At 44.1% G+C, this 26,874-nt stretch overlaps 1 protein-coding gene across 1 annotated transcript in view; it reads right to left on the reverse strand.

The window, feature by feature from the left end:
• Positions 1–26,874, reverse strand: part of LOC139407463 (multiple EGF-like-domains 11) — a 265,679-nt gene that overhangs the window by 1,276 nt on the left and 237,529 nt on the right. The window contains exons 15-19 of the mRNA XM_071151258.1: positions 14,840–14,968; positions 14,190–14,318; positions 10,579–10,815; positions 6,364–6,545; positions 3,887–3,953 (exon numbers count right to left, since the gene is read on the reverse strand). Coding sequence (XP_071007359.1) covers positions 3,887–3,953; positions 6,364–6,545; positions 10,579–10,815; positions 14,190–14,318; positions 14,840–14,968 — 744 coding nt within the window. The remainder of the gene's footprint in view (positions 1–3,886; positions 3,954–6,363; positions 6,546–10,578; positions 10,816–14,189; positions 14,319–14,839; positions 14,969–26,874) is intronic.

Here is a 26,874-nt window from a genome sequence, read left to right on the forward strand (position 1 = left end):
TACTGCAACAAATCAAATCTAATTTTATTGTTCACATACACATGGTTATCAGATGTTAATGGTCACATACACATGGTTAGCAGATGTTAATGGTCACATGGTTAGCAGATGTTATTGGTCACATGCACATGGTTAGCAGATGTTATTGGTCACATACACATGGTTATCAGATGTTATTGGTCACATACAGATGGTTATCAGATGTTATTGGTCACATACACATGGTTATCAGATGTTATTGGTCACATACACATGGTTAGCAGATGTTAATGGTCACATACACATGGTTATCAGATGTTAATGGTCACATACACATGGTTATCAGATGTTAATGGTCACATACACATGGTTATCAATAATTTTGCACGCCCAATTTTTCAGTTTTTGATCTGTTAAAAAAGTTTGAAATATCCAATAAATGTCGTTCCACTTCATGATTGTGTCCCACTTGTTAAAGATTCTTCACAAAAAATACAGTTTTATATCTTTATGTTTGAAGCCTGAAATGTGGCAAAAGGTCGCAAAGTTCAAGTGGGCCGAATACTTTCGCAAGGCACTGTACATGTGAGATGAGTAACGTAAGATATGTACACATTGTTAAAGTGGCATTATTTAAAGTGACTAGTGATACATTTATTAAAGTGGCCAGTGATTAGGTCTCTATGTGGCTGTCACGCCCTGACCTGAGTATTCTTTGTTTTCTTTATATATTTTGGTTAGGTCAGGGTGTGACGAGGGTGTTATGTGTGTTTTTGTCTCATCTAGGGTTTTTTGTATGTCTAGGTGTGTGTTTCTGGTCTAGACATATTGTATGTCTATGGTGGCCTGGATTGGATCCCAGTCAGGTTGCCATTTTCCAGTTTGGGTTCGTGGGTTATTGTCTATGTTATGTTAGCACAGTGGTTCGATAGCAGGCGTGGTCATCTTGCTAGTTTGTTTGTTTGAGCGTAATTTGTGGTTTTTCCGTCTTTCATTAAATCATGCATTCACACCACGCTGTCCTCAATACGACGATCGTGACAGCAGTAGCCTCTCTGAGTTAGTGATGGCTGTTTTGCAGTCTGATGGCCTTGAGATAGAAGCTGTTTTTCAGTCTCTCAGTCCCAGCTTTGATGCACCTGTACTGACCTCGCCTTCTGGATGATAGTGGGGTGAACAGGCAGTGGCTCGGCTGGTTGTTGTCCTTGATGATCTTTTTGGCCTTCCTGTGACATCGGGTGGTGTAGGTGTCATGGACTTACTGTGTACATGTTTTATTTAATTTTATATCACCTTTATTTAACCAGGTAGGCCAGTTGAGAACAAGTTCTCATTTACAACTGTGACCTGGCCAAGATAAAGCAAAGCAGTTCGACACATACAACAACACAGAGTTACACATGGAATAAACAAACGTACAGTCAATAACAACAATAGAAAAAGTCTATATATGATGTGTTTAAATGAGGTGAGATAAGGGAGGTAGGGCAATAAATAGGCCATGGTGGCGAAGTAATTACAATATAGAAATTAAACACTGGAATGGTAGGATGTGCAGACAATGAATGTGCAGGGAGATTAAATAAAGGGGAAATAAAAATATAAAAAATGTACACAGTAAGTCCATGACACCTACACCACCCGATGTCACAAGAAGGCCAAAAAGATCATCAAGGACAACAACCAGCCGAGCCACTGCCTGTGTGGGGTGCAAAGGAGCTAAATAAATAACAGTATTGGGATGAGGTAGGTAGATAGATGGGCTATTTACAGATGGGCTATGTACAGGTGCAGTGATCTGTGAGCTGCTCTGACAGCTGGTGCTTAAATTTAGTGAGGGAAATATGAGTCTCCAGCTTCAGTGATTTTTGCAATTCGTTCCAGTCATTTGCAGCAGAGAATTGGAAGGAAAGGTGGCCAAAGGAGGAATTGGTTTTGGGGATTTTTTATTTTATTTATTTTTATTTCACCTTTATTTAACCAGGAAGGCTAGTTGAGAACAAGTTCTCATTTACAATTGCGACCTGGCCAAGATAAAGCAAAGCAGTTCGACACATACAACACCGAGTTACACATGGAGTAAAACAAACATACAGTCAATAATACAGTATAAACAAGTCTATATACGATGTGAGCAAATGAGGTGAGATAAGGGAGGTAAAGGCAAAAAAGGCCATGGTGGCAAAGTAGATACAATATAGCAAGTAAAACACTGGAATGGTAGATTTGCAATGGAAGAATGTGCAAAGTAGAGATAGAAATAATGGGGTGCAAAGGAGCAAAATAAATAAATAAATTAAATACAGTTGGGAAAGAGGTAGTTGTTTGGGCTAAATTATAGATGGGCTATGTACCGGTGCAGTAATCTGTGAGCTGCTCTGATAGCAGGTGCTTAAAGCTATTCAGGGAGATAAGTGTTTCAAGTTTCAGAGATTTTTGTAGTTCTTTCCAGTCATTGGCAGCAGAGAACTGGAAGGAAGAATTGGCTTTGGGGGTGACCAGTGAGATATACCTGCTGGAGCGTGTGCTACAGGTGGGTGCTGCTATGGTGACCAGTGAGCTGAGATAAGGCGGTGGCTTTACCTAGCAGAGACTTGTAGATGACCTGGAGCCAGTGGGTTTGGCGACGAGTATGAAGCGAGGGCCAACCAAAGAGAGCGTACAGGTCGCAATGGTGGGTAGTGATTGGGGCTTTGGTGACAAAACGGATTGCACTGTGATAGACTGCATCCAATTTGCTGAGTAGAGTGTTTGAGGCTATTTTGTAAATGACATCGCCGAAGTCAAGGATCGGTAGGATAGTCAGTTTTACGAGGGTATGTTTGGCAGCATGAGTGAAGGAGGCTTTGTTGTGAAATAGGAAGCCGATTCTCTCTTTAATTTAATGATTGGAGATGTTTAATGTGAGTTTGGAAGAAGAGTTTACGGTCTAGCCAGACACCTAGGTATTTGTAGTTGTCCACATATTTTAAGTCAGAACCGTCCAGAGTGTACATTACTGTATTACTGTGTACATTACTGCAATACTGTGTATATTACTGAGGAGGAGGATAGAGGAGAGAGGAGGAGAAAGGGGAGAGGAGGAGGAGGAGAAGAGAGGAGAGAGGAGGAGACATACCCAGGTGGTTGAGGTTGCAGTAGGGTTAGGGTTAGAGAGAGGGGAGAGGAGGAGAAATGGGAGAGGAGGAGGATGAGGAAAGAGGAGGAGAGAGGAGAGGAGGAGAGAGAAGGAGAGAGAGGAGAGGAGCCATACCCAGGTGGTTGAGGTTGCAGTAGGGTTCGGGTTAGAGAGAGAGGAGAGGAGGAGCGAGGGGTTAGGAGGAGAGTGGAGGAGCCATACCCAGGTGGTTGAGGTTGCAGTAGGGTTAGAGAGAGAGGAGAGGAGGAGAGAGGAGGAGAGAAGAGGAGACATACCCAGGTGGTTGAGGTTGCAGTAGGGTTAGGGTTAGAGAGAGAGGAGAGGAGGAGGAGGAGCGAGGGGTTAGGAGGAGAGAGGAGGAGACATACACAGGTGGATGAGGTTGCAGTAGGGTTAGAGAGAGAGAGAGGAGGAGAAAGGGGAGAGGAGGAGGAGGAGAGAGGAGGAGACATACCCAGGTGGTTGAGGTTGCAGTAGGGTTAGGGTTAGAGAGAGAGGAGAGGAGGAGAGAGGAGGAGCGAGGGGTTAGGAGGAGAGAGGAGGAGACATACCCAGGTGGTTGAGGTTGCAGTAGGGTTGGAGAGAGAGGAGAGGAGAGGAGGAGAGAGGAGGAGAAAGGGGAGAGGAGGAGAGAGGGGGAGACATACCCAGGTGGTTGAGGTTGCAGTAGGGCTAGAGAGAGAGGAGAGGAGGAGAGAGGAGAGGAGGAGAGAGGAGGAGTGAGGGGTTAGGAGGAGAGAGGAGGAGAGAGGAGAGGAGGAGACATACCCAGGTGGTTGAGGTTGCAGTAGGCTCTCCACTCTGATCCATTCCTGACTCCTTTCAGGGAGCTGGACTGATGGAGGAAACACACTGTATTAACAATAGGGCTAATTCAAATCTAAGACACAAATGTACTGAACATTCAAGATAGAATAGAGATATATGCAGGTATTGATATATAATGGTAAATAGATATGATGGCATATTTCGATATATATAATGGAATATATAGATATATAGTATATATAGAGATATGACGGTATTTGTAGATATTTGATATATTGATATATGATGGTATATAAATATGATGGTATATAGGTATGATGGTATATAGGTATGATGGTATATAGGTATGATGGTAAATAGGTATACATAGATATGATGGTATATATAGATATATGATGGTATATATAGGTATATATAGATATATGATGGTATATATAAAGATATGATGGTAATTATAGGTATATATAGATATATGATGGTATATATAGATATATGATGGTATATATAGATATATGATATACAGTGGCTTGCGAAAGTATTCACCCTGTGGCATTTTTCCTATTTTGTTGCCTTACAACCTGGAATTAAAATTGTTTTTTGGAAGGGTTTGTATCAATTGATTTACACAACATGCCTACCACTTTGAAGATGCAACATATTTTTTATTGTGAAACAAAAAAGAAATAAGACAACAAAAAAACAGAAAACTTGAGCTTGCATAACTATTCATTCCCTCCCAAAGTCAATAGCGTGCCCAAACTAAACTGACTGTTACTCAGGCCCAGAAGCTAGGAGAGCTAATTGGTAGATTTGGATACAAAAACACTCTAACGTTTCTAAAACTGTTACAATAATGTCTGTGAGTATAACAGAACTGAAATGGCAGGCAAAACCCCGAGGACAAACCCCCGAGGACAAACCCCCCCCCCCAAAAAAAAAAAATCTGCCTACCACTGTTTTCAATGGCTGGCACTTTTATTATTTGCAGTTCCTAGGGCTTCCACTAGATGTCAACAGTCTTTAGAAAGAGGTTCAGGCTGGTTTCTTTTTTAAATGAGGGAGAAGTTGTAGTTTTTCTAAGTGGCTCCCATTTTGGCTGTAGTGTTTCCATGCGCATGGACGAGAGAGAACGCGTTCTTTTTGTTTGTTTGAAATTATATTGTTTATTTGCGTATTAGGGTAGCTAAGGTTGGATTATAAATGTTGATTGACTTGTTTGGATAAGTTTATTGGTAAAGCATGAGATTCATTTTGTATGCATTTTGATGGAGGGAAACTGGGTGGATTATTGACTGAAGCGCGCCAGCTAAACTGAGTTTCTATGGATATAAAGAAGGACTTTATCGAACGAAAGGACCATTTGAAATGTAACAGAGACCTTTTGGAATACCAACAGTATGTCTCTATAAGCTTGGCACATCTAGCCACTCTGATTGTTGCCTATTCTTCAAGGCAAAAAAAAATTCAGCTCCTTCAAGTTGGATGGGTTCCGCTGGTGTACAGCAATCTTTAAGTCATACCACAGATACTCAATCCCAGTCTCAAATCTCTGGAAGACTGAAACAGGTTTCCCTCAAGAATTTCCCTGTATTTATAGCGCCACTTATCATTCCTTCAATTCCGACCTGTTCCCAGTTTCCCTGCCGATGAAAAACATCCCCACAGCATGATGCTGCCACCACCATGCTTCACTGTGGGGATGGTGTTCTCGGGGTGATTAGAGGTGTTGGGTTTGTGCCAGAAATAGCATTTTCCTTGATGGCCAAAAAGCTACATTTTAGTCTCATCTGACCAGAGTACCTCCTTCCATATGTTTGTAGAGTCTCCCACATGCCTTTTGGCGAACACCAAACTTGTTTGCTTATTTTTTTCTTTAAGCAATGGCTTTTTTTCTGTCCAGTCTTCCGTAAATCCCAGCTCTGTGGAGTGTACGGCTTAAAGTGGTCTTATGGACAGATACTCCAATCTCCGTTGTGGAGCTTTGCAGCTCCTTCAGGGTTATCTTTGTTGCCTCTCTGATTAATGCCCTCCTTGCCTGGTCCGTGAGTTTTGGTGGGCGGCCCTCTCTCTGCAGGTTTGTTGTGGTGCCAGATCATGTGACACTTAGATTGCACACAGGTGCACTTTATTTAACTAATTATGTGACTTCTGAAGGTAATTGGTTGCACCAGATCTTATTTAGGGGCTTCACAGCAAAGGGGGTGAAGACATATACACGCACCACTTTTAAATTTTCTTTTTTCATTTCACTTCACTAATTTGGAATAGTTTGTTTATGTCCATTACATGAAATCCAAATAAAAATCCATCTGAATGACAGGTTGTTATGCAACAAAATAGGAAAAACACCAAGGGGGATGAATACTTTTGCAAAACACTGTATGTAGAGATATGATGGTGTTCCGTTGAGCATCTGTATTCCATTTTGTATGCATGATTCAAACCACTTTTATCATTTGAGTGAGTGTGTGTGCTACCGCGACAGTGAACGTGCTATCCAGGTTGGTGGTGATAGTTGAGGCCAGGCTATACTGAGGTACAGACACGGTATGATAGGAGGGGTTGGAGATACAGCTTCCTGATAAGCTGCTACCACTCTGGGTTAGAGTCTGGGACACATCCAGGGTGGAGGGACGCATGGCTACCGTACTGCCACACTCTGAGAGACAGAGAGACAGAGAGAGAGAGAGAGAGAGAGAGAGAATGGACAACATAATTACTACAACTTTTTTAGGGTTCTTATCTGTAGATTAAATGGATCAGGGTAGCTTACCAGAGAGAGAGAGAGAGAGAGTGGTCAGTGCTGATGATTCTGAGTGCAGGTGTGTAGGGTTTGGGGTCAGGGTTAGGATTAGAGTTAGGGGTTAGGGTTAGAGTTAGGATTAGAGTTAGGGTTAGAGATCAGGGTTAGAGTTAGGGGTTAGAGTTAGGGGTCAGGGTTAGAGTTAGGGGTCAGGGTCAGAGTTAGGGGTTAGGGTTAGAGTTAGGGGTCAGGGTTAGAGTTAGGGGTCAGGGTTGGGGTTAGGGTTAGAGTTAGGGGTCAGGGTTAGGGTTAGAGTTAGGGGTCAGGGTTAGAATTAGGGGTCAGTGTTAGAGTTAGGGGTCAGGGTTAGAGTTAGTGGTCAGGGTTAGAGTTAGGGGTCAGGGTTAGGGGCAGGGTCAGAGTTAGGGGTCAGGGTCAGAGTTAGTGGTCAGGGTTAGAGTTAGGGGTCAGGGTCAGAGGTCAGAGTTAGGGGTCAGGGTTAGAGACAGAGTCAATGCACCAGAATAGTCTGTGTGTGTTACCCTCCAGCCAGGTGTACAGGGTTAGGAGTTAGGGTTATGGTCAAGGTAAGGGTTCAGGATTAGGGGTCAGGGGGTAGAGTCAGGGGTTAGGGTTAGGGGTCAGGGGTCAACTCACCAGAATAGTCGGTGTTTGTTATCCTCAGGCCAGGTGTACAGCGTTAGGAGTTAGGGTTATGGTCAGGGTAAGGGTTCAGGATTAGGGGTCAGGGGGTAGAGTCAGGGGTTAGGGGTCAGGGGTCAACTCACCAGAATAGTCGGTGTGTGTTATCCTCAGGCCTGGTGGATAGGGTTAGGGGTTAGGGGTCAGGGGTCAACTCACCAGAATTGTAGGTGTGTGTTATCCTCAGGCCAGGTGTATATGGTTAGGGGTTAGGGGTTAGGGGTCAACTCGCCAGAATAGTCAGTGTTTGTTATCCTCAGGCCAGGTGTACAGGGTTAGGAGTTAGGGTTATGGTCAGGGTAAGGGTTCAGGATTAGGGGTCAGGGTTAGAGTTAGGGGTCAGAGTTAGGGGTCAGGGTCAGAGGTCAGAGTTAGGGGTCAGGGTTAGGGGCAGGGTCAGAGTTAGGGGTCAGGGTCAGAGTTAGTGGTCAGGGTCAGAGTTAGGGGTCAGGGTCAGAGGTCAGAGTTAGGGGTCAGGGTCAGAGTTCGGGGCAGGGTCAGAGTTAGGGGTCAGGGTCAGAGTTAGTGGTCAGGGTTAGATTTAGGGGTCAGAGTTAGGGATCAGGGTCAGAGGTCAGAGTTAGGGGTCAGGCTCAGAGTTAGGGGCAATGTCAGAGTTAGGGGTCAGGGTCAGAGTTATTGGTCAGGGTCGGAGTTAGTGGTCAGGGTCAGAATTAGGGTTTAGGTGTCAGGGTTAGGGTTAGGGGTCAGAGTTAGTGGTCAGGTGCAGGGGCAGAGTTAGGGGTCAGAGTTTGTGGTCAGGGTCAGAGTTAGGGGTCAGGGTCAGAATTAGGGTTAGGTGTCAGGGTTAAGGGTCAGGCCTAGAGTTAGGGGTCAGGGTTAGAGTTAGGGGTCAGAGTTAGGGGTCAGAGTTAGGGGTCAGGGTTAGGGGTCAGGGTTATGGGTCAGAGTTAGGGTTAGGGGTCAGAGTTAGGGGTCAGAGTTAGGGTTAGAGTTAAGGGGTTAGGGGTCAGAGTTAGGGGTAGGGTTAGGGGTCAGGGTTAGGGTTAGGGGTCAGGGTTAGAGTTAGGGGTCAGAGTTAGGGTTAGCGTTAGAGGTCAGGGTTAGGGTTAGGGGTCAGGGTTAGGGTTTGAGTTAGGGTTAGAGACAGAGTCAATGCACCAGAATAGTCTGTGTGTGTTAGCCTCCAGCCAGGTGTACAGGGTTAGGAGTTAGGGTTATGGTCAAGGTAAGGGTTCAGGATTAGGGGTCAGGGGGTAGAGTCAGGGGTTAGGGTTAGGGGTCAGGGGTCAACTCACCAGAATAATTCGGTGTGTGTTATCCTCAGGCCAGGTGTACAGCGTTAGGAGTTAGGGTTATGGTCAGGGTAAGGGTTCAGGATTAGGGGTCAGGGGGTAGAGTCAGGGGTTAGGGGTCAGGGGTCAACTCACCAGAATAGTCGGTGTGTGTTATCCTCAGGCCAGGTGGATAGGGTTAGGGGTTAGGGGTCAGGGGTCAACTCACCAGAATAGTAGGTGTGTGTTATCCTCAGGCCAGGTGTATATGGTTAGGGGTTAGGGGTTAGGGGTCAACTCGCCAGAATAGTCAGTGTTTGTTATCCTCAGGCCAGGTGTACAGGGTTAGGAGTTAGGGTTATGGTCAGGGTAAGGGTTCAGGATTAGGGGTCAGGGTTAGAGTTAGGGGTCAGAGTTAGGGGTCAGGGTCAGAGGTCAGAGTTAGGGGTCAGGGTTAGGGGCAGGGTCAGAGTTAGGGGTCAGGGTCAGAGTTAGTGGTCAGGGTCAGAGTTAGGGGTCAGGGTTAGAGTTAGGGGTCAGGGTCAGAGGTCAGAGTTAGGGGTCAGGGTCAGAGTTCGGGGCAGGGTCAGAGTTAGGGGTCAGGGTCAGAGTTAGTGGTCAGGGTTAGATTTAGGGGTCAGAGTTAGGGATCAGGGTCAGAGGTCAGAGTTAGGGGTCAGGCTCAGAGTTAGGGGCAATGTCAGAGTTAGGGGTCAGGGTCAGAGTTATTGGTCAGGGTCGGAGTTAGTGGTCAGGGTCAGAATTAGGGTTTAGGTGTCAGGGTTAGGGTTAGGGGTCAGAGTTAGTGGTCAGGTGCAGGGGCAGAGTTAGGGGTCAGAGTTCGTGGTCAGGGTCAGAGTTAGAGGTCAGGGTCAGAATTAGGGTTAGGTGTCAGGGTTAAGGGTCAGGCCTAGAGTTAGGGGTCAGGGTTAGAGTTAGGGGTCAGAGTTAGGGGTTAGAGTTAGGGGTCAGGGTTAGGGTTAGGGGTCAGAGTTAGGGGTCAGAGTTAGGGTTAGAGTTAAGGGGTTAGGGGTCAGAGTTAGGGGTAGGGTTAGGAGTCAGGGTTAGGGTTAGGGGTCAGGGTTAGAGTTAGGGGTCAGAGTTAGGGTTAGCGTTAGAGGTCAGGGTTAGGGTTAGGGGTCAGGGTTAGGGTTTGAGTTAGGGTTAGAGACAGAGTCAATGCACCAGAATAGTCTGTGTGTGTTAGCCTCCAGCCAGGTGTACAGTGTTAGGAGTTAGGGTTATGGTCAAGGTAAGGGTTCAGGATTAGGGGTCAGGGGGTAGAGTCAGGGGTTAGGGTTAGGGGTCAGGGGTCAACTCACCAGAATAGTCGGTGTTTGTTATCCTCAGGCCAGGTGTACAGCGTTAGGAGTTAGGGTTATGGTCAGGGTAAGGGTTCAGGATTAGGGGTCAGGGGGTAGAGTCAGGGGTTAGGGTTAGGGGTCAGGGGTCAACTAACCAGAATAGTCGGTGTGTGTTATCCTCAGGCCAGGTGTATATGGTTAGGGGTCAGGGGTCAGGGGTCAACTCACCAGAATAGTCGGTGTTTGTTATCCTCAGGCCAGGTGTACATGGTTAGGAGTTAGGGTTATAGTCAGGGTAAGGGTTCAGGATTAGGGGTCAGGGGGTAGAGTCAGGGGTTAGGGGTCAGGGGTCAACTCACCAGAATAGTCGGTGTGTGTTATCCTCAGGCCAGGTGGATAGGGTTAGGAGTTAGGGGTCAGGGGTCAACTCACCAGAATAGTCGGTGTGTGTTATCCTCAGGCCAGGTGTATATGGTTAGGGGTTAGGGGTCAACTCGCCAGAATAGTCAGTGTTTGTTATCCTCAGGCCAGGTGTACAGGGTTAGGAGTTAGGGTTATGGTCAGGGTAAGGGTTCAGGATTAGGGGTCAGGGGTCAGGGGGTAGAGTCAGGGGTTAGGGTTAGGGGTCAGGGGTCAACTCACCAGAATAGTCGGTGTGTGTTATCCTCAGGCCAGGTGTTTATGGTTAGGGGTCAGGGGTCAACTCACCAGAATAGTCGGTGTGTGTTATCCTCAGGCCAGGTGTATATGCCACACTAGGCTGCATGTGGTGTCCCTTGTCCTTCTGTCTCTGTCGGAACCAGACAAACAGGCTGAGCATAGCCATCATGATGAGGAGGAGGAGGAAGATGATGCCCATCACAGCCCCAGCTGACTGGTGCTCTGAACCTCCCCGCGCTGGACTGATCTTAGTGTAAGGGTTCAACTCCTCCATCATCAGAGCAGCTGGGGAGAGGAACACACACACAGACAAGGGGGAGGTTAAAAAGTGTGTTTGTTTGAGAGAGAAAGAGACAGAGAAAGATAAAGCGATCCAGCTTGAACGAGGGACAGAGAGACAGAGATAGAAAGACAGAGAGATTACCCAGCAAACCAAAATTGGTTCTGTGAATGTTCCCAGAACATTTGTTAGATCACAGCAAATGTTCTCACAACAACAACAAACTGTCCAGTTGTCCGGATGATTCAACAATGTTTATTTTAGAAGAAGAAAAACATTCACCTGATGTTACAAGAACGTTCCCAGAACACATTTTATCTGTTCTTTAAAGGTTCCCAGAACACATTTTATCTGTTCTTTAAAGCTTCCCAGAACATGTAATTAGGTTGTGTTTGTTCTTTAAAGGTTCCCAGAACATGTAATTAGGTTGTGTTTGTTCTTTAAAGGTTCCCAGAACATGTAATTAGGTTGTGTTTGTTCTTTAAAGGTTCCCAGAACACATTTTATCTGTTCTTTAAAGCTTCCCAGAACATGTAATTAGGTTGTGTTTGTTCTTTAAAGGTTCCCAGAACATGTAATTAGGTTGTGTTTGTTCTTTAAAGGTTCCCAGAACACATTTTATCTGTTCTTTAAAGCTTCCCAGAACATGTAATTAGGTTGTGTTTGTTCTTTAAAGGTTCCCAGAACATGTAATTAGGTTGTGTTTGTTCTTTAAAGGTTCCCAGAACACATTTTATCTGTTCTTTAAAGGTTCCCAGAACATGTAATTAGGTTGTGTTTGTTCTTTAAAGGTTCCCAGAACATGTAATTAGGTTGTGTTTGTTCTTTAAAGGTTCCCAGAACACATTTTATCTGTTCTTTAAAGGTTCCCAGAACATGTAATTAGGTTGTGTTTGTTCTTTAAAGGTTCCCAGAACATGTAATTAGGTTGTGTTTGTTCTTTAAAGGTTCCCCAGAACATGTAATTAGGTTGTGTTTGTTCTTTAAAGGTTCCCAGAACACATTTTATCTGTTCTTTAAAGCTTCCCAGAACATGTAATTAGGTTGTGTTTGTTCTTTAAAGGTTCCCAGAACATGTAATTAGGTTGTGTTTGTCCTTTAAAGGTTCCCAGAACATGTAATTAGGTTGTGTCTGTTCTTTAAAGGTTCCCAGAACATGTAATTAGGTTGTGTCTGTTCTTTAAAGCTTCCCAGAACATGTAATTAGGTTGTGTTTGTTCTTTAAAGGTTCCCAGAACATGTAATTAGGTTGTGTTTGTTCTTTAAAGGTTCCCAGAACATGTAATTAGGTTGTGTTTGTTCTTTAAAGGTTCCCAGAACACATTTTATCTGTTCTTTAAAGCTTCCCAGAACATGTAATTAGGTTGTGTTTGTTCTTTAAAGGTTCCCAGAACATGTTATTAGGTTGTGTTTGTTCTTTAAAGGTTCCCAGAACACATTTAATCTGTTCTTTAAAGGTTCCCAGAACATGTAATTAGGTTGTGTTTGTTCTTTAAAGGTTCCCAGAACATGTAATTAGGTTGTGTTTGTTCTTTAAAGGTTCCCAGAACACATTTTATCTGTTCTTTAAAGGTTCCCAGAACATGTAATTAGGTTGTGTTTGTTCTTTAAAGGTTCCCAGAACATGTAATTAGGTTGTGTTTGTTCTTTAAAGGTTCCCCAGAACATGTAATTAGGTTGTGTTTGTTCTTTAAAGGTTCCCAGAACACATTTTATCTGTTCTTTAAAGCTTCCCAGAACATGTAATTAGGTTGTGTTTGTTCTTTAAAGGTTCCCAGAACATGTAATTAGGTTGTGTTTGTTCTTTAAAGGTTCCCAGAACATGTAATTAGGTTGTGTTTGTTCTTTAAAGGTTCCCAGAACATGTAATTAGGTTGTGTTTGTCCTTTAAAGGTTCCCAGAACATGTAATTAGGTTGTGTTTGTTCTTTAAAGGTTCCCAGAACATGTAATTAGGTTGTGTTTGTTCTTTAAAGGTTCCCAGAACATGTAATTAGGTTGTGTTTGTTCTTTAAAGGTTCCCAGAACATGTAATTAGGTTGTGTTTGTTCTTTAAAGGTTCCCAGAACATGTAATTAGGTTGTGTTTGTTCTTTAAAGGTTCCCAGAACATGTAATTAGGTTGTGTTTGTCCTTTAAAGGTTCCCAGAACATGTAATTAGGTTGTGTCTGTTCTTTAAAGGTTCCCAGAACATGTAATTAGGTTGTGTCTGTTCTTTAAAGGTTCCCAGAACATGTAATTAGGTTGTGTCTGTTCTTTAAAGGTTCCCAGAACATGTAATTAGGTTGTGTCTGTCCTTTAAAGGTTCCCAGAACATGTAATTAGGTTGTGTTTGTCCTTTAAAGGTTCACAGAACATGTAATTAGGTTGTGTCTGTTCTTTAAAGGTTCCCAGAACATGTAATTAGGTTGTGTTTGTCCTTTAAAGGTTCCCAGAACATGTAATTAGGTTGTGTTTGTCCTTTAAAGGTTCACAGAACATGTAATTAGGTTATGTCTGTTCTTTAAAGGTTCCCAGAACATGTAATTAGGTTGTGTTTGTTCTTTAAAGGTTCCCAGAACATGTAATTAGGTTGTGTCTGTTCTTTAAAGGTTCCCAGAACATGTAATTAGGTTGTGTCTGTTCTTTAAAGGTTCCCAGAACATGTAATTAGGTTGTGTCTGTTCTTTAAAGGTTCCCAGAATGTTTCATTAGGTTGTGTTTGTCCTTTCAAGGTTCCCAGAACATGTAATTAGGTTGTGTCTGTTCTTTAAAGGTCCCCAGAACATGTAATTAGGTTGTGTCTGTTCTTTAAAGGTTCCCAGAATGTTTCATTAGGTTGTGTTTGTCCTTTAAAGGTTCCCAGAACATGTAATTAGGTTGTGTTTGTTCTTTAAAGGTTCCCAGAACATGTAATTAGGTTGTGTTTGTCCTTTAAAGGTTACCAGAACATGTAATTAGGTTGTGTCTGTTCTTTAAAGGTTCCCAAAACATGTAATTAGGTTGTGTCAAATTTGTTCTGGGAAAATTCTTGTATCATCAGGTGAACGAACCTCTAGCAAGATGGCGCTGAAGAACATGGTAACCTTCCCTCGAGCTCCTACAAAAATGTGCAGGTTTATACCTGCACTGTTGGAGCTCGGAGACTGTAACCTGTGACCTGTGACTACATCGCCGACCCGGTGCACTGACTAATAAACTCATCTAAAATCAAAGGTTTTTTGTTGTTGTTGCAATAAATAGATTTGATCAAAAAAACATTATCTGAATGTTTTTAGAATGTTAATATCCTAATGTGAGATATATAAAATAAATAAAAAACCCTAGCTAGAACTTAAATGGGAATCTAATGTTCTGGGAATGTTCCAGGGTTTGCTGGGTAGTATGTCCATTCTCCTCACCTTGGTCACAGCGGATGCCTTTGTATCCGATGCTGCAGTAACAGGTTCCAGTCACATAGTCACAGGTGGCGTTGTTCATACAGTCACACAGCTGCTGGCAGCCGTAACCAAACGTACCAGGGGGACACTCTGAGAGGGGGAGAGGAACACAAAGAAATCCCTAAAAGTAGTGACAGAGTAGGAGAATGGGTAGTGCACTAGAATGGTAGAGCAGTATGGGCACTCACTCATTCACTGATACAGAGCACATGATGGAAGAAAGGTTACTCACTCATTCATTGACACAGAGCACATGATACAAGTAAGGGCACTCACTCATTCACTGACACAGAGCACATGATGGAACTAAGGGCACTCACTCATTCACTGACACAGAGCACATGATGGAACTAAGGGAACTCACTCATTCACTGACACAGAGCACATGATGGAACTAAGGGCACTCACTCACTCATTCACTGACACAGAGCACATGATGGAACTACTCAGCGAGCCGAGTTCTTTACCAAAGTTATTCTGAGATACAGGAGGAAACAGAGTAAGAGACTGATTGGTCAATTCATTTCCTGATGCATTCAGTTGCAATGGGGACCAGCACCAAAAGCCCCCTAAGAGATTAAGGAGACATGTATAAATGTTGTTCCACTCACTCTGTTCACAGCTGGTCCCAATGAAGCCGGTGAGACAGGCACACTGTCCTGTCATGTGATCACAGTTTCCGCCATTCTGACAGCGACACACCTCAGTACAGTCTCTACCATAGAACCCTAATGGACAACCTGGTGAGGGGAGTAAGAGGAGGGATGAGGGAGTGAGAGACGCAGATAGAGGGGGGAGTGAGTGATGGTGAGGGAGAGAGAGAGAGAAAGAGAAGGGTTAGGGAGGGAGTGAGTGAGGGAGAGACAGAGAGATAGCCAGACAGAGAAATAGTCAGACAGAGAGACAGACAGAGAGATAGTCAGCATCAGAGAGATAGTCAGCATCAGAGAGATAGTAAGACAGAGAGATAGTCAGCATCAGAGAGATAGTCAGCATCAGAGAGATAGTCAGCATCAAAGAGGTTGTCAGCATCAGAGAGATAGTCAGCATCAGAGAGATAGTAAGACAAAGAGGTAGTCAGCATCAGTGAGATAGTCAGACAAAGAGGTAGTCAGCATCAGTGAGATAGTCAGACAGAGAGATAGTCAGCATCAAAGAGGTAGTCAGCATCAGAGAGATAGTCAGCATCAGAGAGATAGTAAGACAAAGAGGTAGTCAGCATCAGTGAGATAGTCAGACAAAGAGGTAGTCAGCATCAGTGAGATAGTCAGACAGAGAGATAGTCAGCATCAGAGAGATAGTCAGCATCAAAGAGGTTGTCAGCATCAGAGAGATAGTCAGCATCAGAGAGATAGTCAGCATCAGAGAGATAGACAGAAATTGAGAGATAGACAGAAATTGAGAGATAGTCAGACACAGATGAATAGTCAGACACAGATAAATAGTCAGACATAGAGACAGTCAGACAGATAGACAGAGAAAAGTGGGGGAATTAGAGAGGGTAGAGATGAGGAAGAGAGAGGGGGGGAAAGTCAGACAGAGAGATAGTCAGCACCAGAGAGACAGGGAGATAGTCAGCATCAGATAAATAGTCAGACAGAGAGAGTCAGACATAAAGATAGTCAGACAGAGAGATAGTCAGACAGACAGAGAGATAGTCAGCATCAGTGTGACTGATCCAACAAATCATAATGCAGGAAAAGAGCTCACTCATCATAATGCATCATACAACACTGGGTGAGATTCAACAGACATTAACATTGCTTCATTACACGTACCCGATAACCACCAAACCAGAGAGAACACCACCAAACCAGAGAACAACACCAAACCACAGAGAACACCACCACCAAACCAGAGAGAACAACACCAAACCAGAGAGAACACCACCAAACCAGAGAGAACACCAAACCAGAGAACAACACCAAACCAGAGAGAACAACACCACCAAACCAGAGAGAACACCACCAAACCAGAGAGAACACCACCAAACCAGAGAGAACAACACCAACCAGAGAACAACACCACCAAACCAGAGAGAACAACACCACCAAACCAGAGAGAACACCACCAAACAAGAGAACAACACCAAACCAGAGAGAACACCACCAAACCAGAGAACAACACCAAACCAGAGAACACCAAACCAGAGAGAACACCACCAAACCAGAGAGAACACCACCAAACCAGAGAGAACAACACCAAACCAGAGAGAACACCACCAAACCAGAGAGAACACCACCAAACCAGAGAACAACACCAAACCAGAGAACACCACCAAACCAGAGAGAACAACACCAAACCAGAGAGAACACCACCAAACCAGAGAGAACAACACCAACCAGAGAACAACACCACCAAACCAGAGAGAACAACACCACCAAACCAGAGAGAACACCACCAAACCAGAGAACAACACCAAACCAGAGAGAACAACACCAAACCAGAGAGAACACCACCAAACCAGAGAGAACAACACCAACCAGAGAACAACACCACCAAACCAGAGAGAACAACACCACCAAACCCCAGAGAACAACACCAAACCAGAGAACAACACCAAACCAGAGAGAACAACACCAAACCAGAGAGAACAACACCAAACCAGAGAGAACACCACCAAACCAGAGAGAACACCACCAAACCAGAGAGAACAACACCAAACCAGAGAACAACACCAAACCAGAGAGAACAACACCAAACCAGAGAGAACAACACCAAACCAGAGAACACCAAACCCCAGAGAACAACACCAAACCCCAGAGAACACCACCAAACCAGAGAACAACACCAAACCAGAGAGAACAACACCAAACCAGAGAGAACACCACCAAACCAGAGAGAACACCACCAAACCAGAGAGAACAACACCAAACCAGAGAGAACAACACCAAACCAGAGAACAACACCACCAAACCAGAGAGAACAACACCAAACCAGAGAGAACAACACCAAACCAGAGAACACCACCAAACCCCAGAGAACACCACCAAACCACAGAGAACACCACCACCAAACAAGAGAGAACACCACCAAACCAGAGAGAACACCACCAAACCCCAGAGAACACCACCAAACCAGAGAACACCAAACCCCAGAGAACAACACCAAACCCCAGAGAACACCACCAAACCCCAGAGAACACCACCAAACCAGAGAACACCACCAAACCACAGAGAACACCACCAAACCAGAGAACAACACCACCAAACAAGAGAGAACAACACCAAACCAGAGAGAACAACACCAACCAGAGAGAACAACACCAAACCAGAGAACACCAAACCAGAGAGAACACCACCAAACCAGAGAGAACAACACCAAACCAGAGAAAACAACACCAAACCAGAGAGAACAACACCAAACCAGAGAGAACAACACCAAACCAGAGAACAACACCAAACCAGAGAGAACAACACCACCAAACCAGAGAGAACACCAAACCAGAGAGAACACCACCAAACCAGAGAGAACAACACCAAACCAGAGAACACCAAACCAGAGAGAACACCACCAAACCAGAGAGAACAACACCAAACCAGAGAGAACAACACCAAACCAGAGAGAACAACACCACCAAACCAGAGAACACCAAACCAGAGAGAACACCACCAAACCAGAGAGAACAACACCAAACCAGAGAACAACACCAAACCAGAGAGAACAACACCACCAAACCAGAGAGAACACCACCAAACCAGAGAACACCAAACCAGAGAGAACACCACCAAACCAGAGAGAACAACACCAAACCAGAGAGAACAACACCAAACCAGAGAGAACAACACCAAACCAGAGAGAACAACACCAAACCAGAGAACAACACCACCAAACCAGAGAGAACAACACCAAACCAGAGAGAACACCACCAAACCAGAGAGAACAACACCAAACCAGAGAGAACAACACCAAACCAGAGAACACCAAACCAGAGAGAACAACACCAAACCAGAGAGAACAACACCAAACCAGAGAGAACAACACCAAACCAGAGAGAACAACACCAAACCAGAGAACAACACCAAACCCCAGAGAACACCACCAAACCAGAGAGAACAACACCAAACCAGAGAGAACAACACCAAACCAGAGAGAACACCACCAAACCAGAGAGAACAACACCAAACCAGAGAACACTAAACCCCAGAGAACACCACCAAACCAGAGAACACTAAACCCCAGAGAACACCACCAAACCAGAGAACACTAAACCCCAGAGAACACCACCAAACCAGAGAACAACACCAGACCACAGAGAACACCACCAAACCAGAGAGAACAACACCAAAACCAGAGAGAAAAACACAAGTCACAAGGCACTGCAGCCCAGTAAAGACTGAACTATAATGGAGAGGGAACATGGTAGGCTGTGGCATCAACATCAGAGACAATGTTCACAGTGTATCGAATTCCTCATGAATAAAAGAAGAAATGCCTGTTTAAATATGTGACTGATGAGGCTCTTACAATGGCCTTAGTTTATTCAATGGTGCCTTCACAGTTATATAATATAATTGAACATGATATAATATACCATGTGTGACATACTAGTAAGACTAATATGCAATCTTTGTGCAATATTTTCATCCCACAGGATTACTATACTGTATACACACTGCAGTACCATTAGACTGCCAGTAGATGTCACTGTGTCTGTCTGCTGCAGTACCATTAGACTGCCAGTAGATGTCACTGTGTGTCTGTCTGCTGCAGTACCATTGGACTGCCAGTAGATGTCACGGTGTCTGTCTGAATCAGTACCGTTGGAAGACCAGTAGATGCCACTGTGTGTCTGTGTGTGAGCTGACGGCTATGCTGTGTGCTATGAGACCTACACCAGGACTACACCTGCACTCACAAACTGACAGTGACATACAGCCAGGCAGAGACTCAGTCAACAGGACACACACACACACACACACACACACACACACACACACACACACACACACACACACACGCTTCAAACACACACCCATCAGTCATAGGCCTTCCTGATTTTAACCAATACCAGACACCCTTAGTGTCTTATGTAAAGTGGGCTAAACACACTATGACAGACTACGTACTATGGTGGATAAAGTATATTATTTTTCATGGCATGATGCTTTAAACCATCTGATTCCAGTCTTTGCCATTGAGTGATATATAACTCATGTGAGTTGTTTGAGTTAGAGAGATCAAGAGAGTAGTAAAGAGAGAGAGAAAATGGGAATAGAGAGAATGAGAGAGAGAGAGAGAGAGAGACAGAGAAAGAGAGAGAGAGAGAGAGAATGGGAATAGAGAGAACGAGAGAAAGGGGGAGAGAGAGAGAGAGAGAGAGAGAGAGAGAGAGAGAGAGAGAGAGATGGACCCACTGGTTGCCTTCTAGGTTAAAGAGCTGGTAGTTCCCATCCACTAAACTACCAGGTGTGACACAGGGAAGAGACTCAGGGGGTATGCTAATTTGATATAAAGCAGACCTATGTCACAGCTGGCTAGAAATTAATAAGGTAATAATCTCAACAGAAAATGTCCTCCTGTGTGCAATCCTGTGTGATCTGTCACATGATCTCAGTATGTATACACCTGTTCTGAAAGGTCCCAGACTCTGCAACACCACTAAGCAAGTGGTACTATGAAGTCCAAGAAGCTCTCCAAACAGGTCAGGGACAAAGTTGTGGAGAAGTACAGATCAGGGTTGGGTTATAAAAAAAATATATGAAACTTTGAACATCCCACTGAGCACCATTAAAGAGAGGGCCGCCCACCAAAACTCACAGACCAGGCAAGTAGGGCATTAATCAGAGAGGAAACAAAGAGACCAAAGACAACCCTGAAGGAGCTGCAAAGCTCCACAGCGGAGATTGGAGAATCTGTCCATAGGACCACTTTAAGCCGTACACTCCACAGGGCTTTACGGAAGGGTGGCCAGAAAAAAGCCATTGCTTAAAGTGTTCGCCAAAAGGCATGTGGGAAACTCAAAGGGAACACCCCCTCCCATTCAGCTGAAAAGGTGGCGTGGGAAATTCAAAAAATATTTTTTAGAAATATTTTACTTTCACACATTAACAAGTCCAATACAGCAAATGAAAAGATAAACATCTTGTTAATCTACCCATCGTGTCCGAATTTTAAAATGTTTTACAGGGAAAACACAACATATATTTATGTTAGATCACCACCAAATCCAAAAACACACAGCCATTTTTCACAGCCAAAGATAGTCACAAAAGCAGAAATATGGATAAAATGAATCACTAACCTTTGATTATCTTCATCAGATGACACTCATAGAGCATCATGTTATACATGTATTGTGTGTTTTGTTCGATAATGTGCATATATATATATATAAAATCTGTGTAGTAATGTTTTGATTCCAAAACATCTGGTGCTTTTGCAGAAATACACACAATAAACATTGATAAAAGATACAAGTGTTATTCACAGAATTAAAGATAAACGACTTCTCCTCTATGCAACCGCTGTGTCTGATTTCAAAAAAACTTTACGGAAAAAGAATAATCTGAGAACAGCGCTCAGAACCCAAATTAGCCAAAGAAATAGCCGCAATTTTGGCATAAACAGAAGCTACAAAAAACACTATAAATATACACTTACCTTTGATTATCTCCATCAGAAGGCAGTTCCAGGAATCCCAGTTCGACAATAAATGACTGATTTGTTCCATGAAGTTCCATAAAGCCCATCATTTAGCCACTTGTTGTTAGCTTGTTCAGCCCAGCATTCAATCCTCAAAAAGCACGAGCAATTCCTCCAGAACAAACATTAATCAGCAATAAAGTTCCAACCGGAGAATTTCATTGTCTGAAGAAACGCATTGGAACGGAAGAACACTCTCTCGTGACGGCGCGCAATGAGACCTAGGCTTTCTGCCAGACCAGTCACTCAAAGAGCTATTTTGAGCCCCTCCTTTACAGTAGAATCATACAACCAGAATCAAAAGATGGTGACATCTTGTGGAAGCCCTAGGAAGTGCATGCACATCCATATCTAAAATGGACTTCAAATGGCACTGTTTTCAAAATCGAGTTCTCACATCCTGTTTGGATTTCTTCTCAGGTTTTCGTCTGCCATGTGAGTTCTGTTATACTCACAGACATAATTCAAACAGTTTTAGAAACTTCAGAGTGTTTTCTATCCACCAGTAATAATAATATGCATATATTCCCATCTGGGAAAGAGTAGGAGGCAGTTTACTCTGGGCACACCTTTCATCCAAAAGTGAAAATGCTGCCCCCTAGCCCAAACAGGAAAGAACAGAAAGAAATTAGCAAACATGTTTGGTGTTCGCCAAAAGGCATGTGGGAGACTCCCCAAACATATGGAAGAAGGTACACTGGTCAGATACGACTAAAATTGAGCTTTTTGGCCATCAAGGAAAATGCTATGTCTTGCGCAAATTCAACACCTCTCGTCACCCTGAGAACACCATCCGGTGTTTTTCATCGGCAGGGACTGGAAAACTGGTTAGAATTGAAGCAATGATGGATGGTGCTAAATACAGCGAAATTCTTGAGGGAAACCTGTTTCAGTCTTCCAGAGATTTGAGACTGGGACGGAGGTTCACCTTCCAGCAGGACAATGACCCTAAGCATACTGCTAAAGCAACACTCGAGTGGTTTAAGGGGAAACCTCTAGTCAAAGCCCAGACCTAAATCCAATTGAGAATCTGTGGTATGACTTAAAGATTGCTGTACACCAGCGGAACCCATCCAACTTGAAAGAGCTGGAGCAGTTTTGTCTTGAAGAATGGGCAAAAATCCCAGTGGCTAGATGTGTCAAGCTTATAGAGACATACCCCAAGAGACGAGGTGTCTCTACAAAGTATTGACTTTGGGGGGGTGAATAGTTACGCACGTTCAAGTTTTCATTTTCTTTGTCTTATTTCCTGTTTGTTTCACAATAATAAAATATGTTGCATCTTCAAAGTGGTAGGCATGTTGTGTAAATCAAATGATACAACCCCCCCCCCCTGAAAAATCTATTTTAATTCCAGGTTGTAAGGCAACAAAATAGGAAAAATGCCAAGGGGATGAATACTTTCGCAAGCCACTGTATATCCCCACAATAGAATCCCCACTTTAATGTGTGAAATTTACACATTTCCCAAAAATATTTTACAATTTCGCGCGCTGCCTTTTCAGCAGAATGTTGTCGAGGGGTTCCACGCTAGAAAGGTTAAACTTTTCAACATTATCCTCAGCTCTGGCATCTTCCCCAGCATTTGATCACCTCAATCCACAAAAGTGGAGACAAATCTGACCCCAATAACTACAGTGGCATCTTCTGCAGTAACATCAACAGCAGACTCCAACATTTCCTCAGCGAAAACAATGTCCTGAGCAAATGTGAAATTGTCTTCTTACCAAAATAGGTACGACAGACCATGTCTACACCTTGCACACCCTAATTGACCAACAAACAAAACAAAAGCAAAGTTTTGTTCATGCAAAACAAAATGAAAAAGATTGACTCAATTTGGCATGAGGGTCTGCTATATAAATTGATGGAAAACAGTTTTTGGGGACATACCATATTATAAAATCATTGTACACAAAACAACAAGTGTGCAGTTAAAATTGTCAATAAATACACATATTTATTTCCACGGGGTTGTGGGGTGAGACAGGGATGCAGCTTGAGCCCCACCCTCTTCAACATATACAGTGGGGCAAAAAAGTATTTAGTCAGCCACCAATTGTGCAAGTTCTCCCACTTAAAAATATGAGAGAGGCCTGTAATTTTCATCATAGGTACACTTCAACTATGATAGACAAAATGAGAGAAAAACATCCAGAAAATCACATTGTAGGATGATACAGAACCGCTATTATTTTTAATTTTTTAGACCTTATAGCAAGAACCACTTAGCCATCAGAAGCTAACCAGCTAATTAGCTACAAGCTATTTAGTCATTGTTAGCCACTGCTAGCGACCTTTACCTTTTCTGCACAGACACCAGCCCTTTAAAAAAAAACGTTTTAGCCTGGATAATACTCGCCAGCCTATCAGTAACGGACTGTCTCGCCACTACAATGCCGGATTCCTGCCGTAATCCCTGGACCATTACTCCCGATCTTCACAGCTAGCTAGCACCCACGAGTTACCCAGTACCGAAGCTATCCCTGAGGCCTACCTCCCGGCCTGCTCAGTTGTTCACCCGGACTCCACCCAAACACGGCTAGAACACACTACTCCACCAGATCCTTGCCGTAAGCTCTGGACCTTGGCACTGGATCACCGCTGCGACCGAGTGGCTATAGTGGCTAACTGTCCTGCCCCGAAACTAGCACCAGTTAGCCGTGAGCCAGGCGCATCTCCCGGCTAGAAAACTAAATTACTAAAACTACAATACCTCTTTCATCACCTGGCTTGGATCCTTTGTCGACACGGCGCCCCGCCGCACCACCACGACTGGTCTGCCGATGAATACTCCATCCGCTGTGCCTTCAACCGGCCTCCGTCGGTTCTACTAGCCCTGGGCTACTAACTTTTTAACCTCATGAAACTCTGGGGGCAGTATTTCATTTTTGGATGAAAAACATTCCCGTTTTAAACAAGATATTTTGTCACGAAAAGATGCTCGACTTTGGAAAGAAAACACTGACGTTTCCAAAACTGCAAAGATATTGTCTGTGAGTGCCACAGAACTAATGCTACAGGCGAAACCAAGATGAAATTTCATACAGGAACTGAGCCAGATTTTTGAGGCGCTGTGTCTCCTTATATGGCTGTGAATGCGCAAGGAGAGAGCCTACACTTTCTGTCGTTTCCCCAAGGTGTTTGCAGCATTGTGACGTATTTGTAGGCATATCATTGGAAAATTGACCATAAGAGACTACATTTACCAGGTGTCCGCTGGGTGTCCTCCGTCGAAACTATTGCGCAATCTCCAGGTGCGCGCATTTTTTCATTTTGAAGAGAGGAGAAACCAAACTGCCAGGAGTGACTTATCATCGAATAGATATGTGAAAAACAACGTTTGCCATGTTTCTGTCGATATTATGGAGTTAATTTGGAAAAAAGTTGCGTTGTTATGACTGAATTTTCTGTTTTTTTTCTCAGCCAAACGTGAAGAACAAAACGGACCGATTTCTCCTACAAAAATAATATTTTTGGAAAAACTGAACATTTGTTATCTAACTGAGAGTCTCCTCATTGAAAACATCCGAAGTTCTTCAAAGGTAAATTATTTTATTTGAATGCTTTTCTTGTTTTTGTGAAAATGTTGCACGCTGAATGCTAGGCTTAATGCTATGCTAGGCTATCAATACTCTTACACAAATGCTTGTTTTGCTATGGTTGAAAAGCATATTTTGAAAATCTGAGATGACAGTGTTGTTAACAAAAGGCTAAGCTTGAGAGCTAGCATATTTATTTCATTTCATTTGCGATATGGTAATGAGCTTGAGGCTATAAATAGGATCCCGGATCCGGGTTTGCTCGTCGCAACTGGTTTTAAACGCTGTGTCGCCCGCGTGCCACTACTCCACGGCTTCCCTGTTCCTTCTATTGCCGTCCCCTGGACCCTATGATCACTTGGCTACATAGCTGATGCCTGCTGGACTGTCCATTAATCACGGTACTCCATTCTGTTTATTTCTTGTTTATCTGTCGGCCCCAGCCGCGAACCCATTCTCTGTGTGTAGTTAACCGAACCTCTCTGCCCAGTCATTGCTATTTTACCTGTTGTTGTTTTAGCTGATTAGCTGTTGTTGTCTCACCCGTTGTTGTCTTAGCTAGCTCTCCCAATCAACACCTGTGATTACTTTATGCCTCGCTGTATATCTCTCTCATGTTACAATATGCCTTGCAAACTTAAACAATGATAACTAACCTAAACAACAGTATACAACGGAGCCCCTAGTTCCACTCATCATACCTCTGATACCTCCTTTGTCCCACCTCCCACACATGTGGTGACCTCACCCATTATAACCAGCTTATCCAGAAATACAACCTCTCTTATCATCACTCAGTGCCTGGGCTTACCTCCGCTGTACCCGCACCCCACCATACCCCTGTCAGCACATTATGCCCTAAATCTATTCTACCATGCCCAGAAATCTGCTCCTTTTATTCTTTGTCCCCAACGCTCTAGGCGACCAGTTTTGATAGCCTTTAGCCGTACCCTCATCCTACTCCTCCTCTGTGCCTCGGGTGATGTGGAGGTAAACCCAGGCCCTGCGTGTCCCCAGGCACCCTCATTTGTTGACATCTGTAACCATAAAAGCCTTGGGTTCACGCATGTTAACATCAGATATCTCCTCCCTAAGTTTGTTTTACTCACTGCTTTAGCACACTCCGCCAACCCTGCTGTCCTTGCCGTGTCTGAATCCTGGCTTAGGAAGGCCACCAACAGTTCTGAGATTTCCATCCCCAACTACAACATTTTCCGTCAAGATAGAACTGTCAAAGGGGGAGGAGATGCAATCTACTGCAGGGATAGCCTGCAAAGTTCTGTCATACTTTCCAGGTCTATACCCAAACAGTCCGAGCTTCTAATTTAAAAAATTAACCTCTCCAGAAATGTCTCTCACTGTTGCCGCCTGCTACCGACCCCCCTCCGCTCCCAGCTGTGCCCTGGACACCATTTATGAATTGAACGCTCCCCATCTAGCTTCAGAGTTTGTTCTGTTAGGTGACCTAAACTGGGATATGCTTAACACTCCGGCAGTCCTACAATCTAAACTAGATGCCCTCAATCTCACACAAATCATCAAGGAACCCACCAGGTACAACCCTAAATCTGTAAACAAGGGCACCCTCATAGACGTCATCCTGACCAACTGGCCCTCCAAATACACCTCTGCTGTTTTCAATCAGGATCTCAGCGATCACTGCCTCATTGCAGGGTTCAATTCTCGGGCTGACTCTTTTCTCTGTTTTTCTCAATGATGTCGCTCTTGCTGCAGGCGATTCCCTGATACACCTCTACGCAGACGACACCATTCTGTATACCTCTGGCCCTTGGACACTGTGCTAACTAACCTCCAAACGAGCTTCAATGCCATACAACACTACTTCCGTGGCCTCCAACTCTTCTTAAACGCTAGTAAAACCAAATGCATGCTTTTCAACCGTTCGCTGCCAGCACCCGCACGCCCGACTAGCATCACCACCCTGGACGGTTCCGACCTAGAATATGTGGACAACTATAAATACCTAGGTGTCTGGTTAGACTGTAAACTCTCCTTCCAGACTCATATTAAACAGCTCCAATCCAAAATCAAATCTAGAATCGGCTTCCTATTTCGCAACAAAGCCTCCTTCACTCACGCCGCCAAACTTACCCTAAAACGGACTATCCTACCGATCCTCGACTTCGGCGATGTCATCTACAGAATAGCTTCCAAAACTCTACTCAGCAAACTGGATGCAGTTTATCACAGTGCCATCCGTTTTGTTACCAAATCACCTTATACCACCCACCACTGTGACCTGTATGCTCTAGTCGGCTGGCCCTCACTACATATTCGTCGCCAGACCCACTGGCTCCAGGTCATCTATAAGTCTATGCTAGGTAAAGCTCCGCCTTATCTCAGTTCACTGGTCACGATAACAACACCCACCCGTACGTAGCACACGTTCCAGCAGGTATATCTCACGGATCATCCCCAAAGGCAACACCTCATTTGGC

Source organism: Oncorhynchus clarkii, chromosome 4 (assembly GCF_045791955.1).
Source record: "Oncorhynchus clarkii lewisi isolate Uvic-CL-2024 chromosome 4, UVic_Ocla_1.0, whole genome shotgun sequence".
Classification (NCBI taxonomy): Eukaryota; Metazoa; Chordata; class Actinopteri; order Salmoniformes; family Salmonidae; genus Oncorhynchus; species Oncorhynchus clarkii.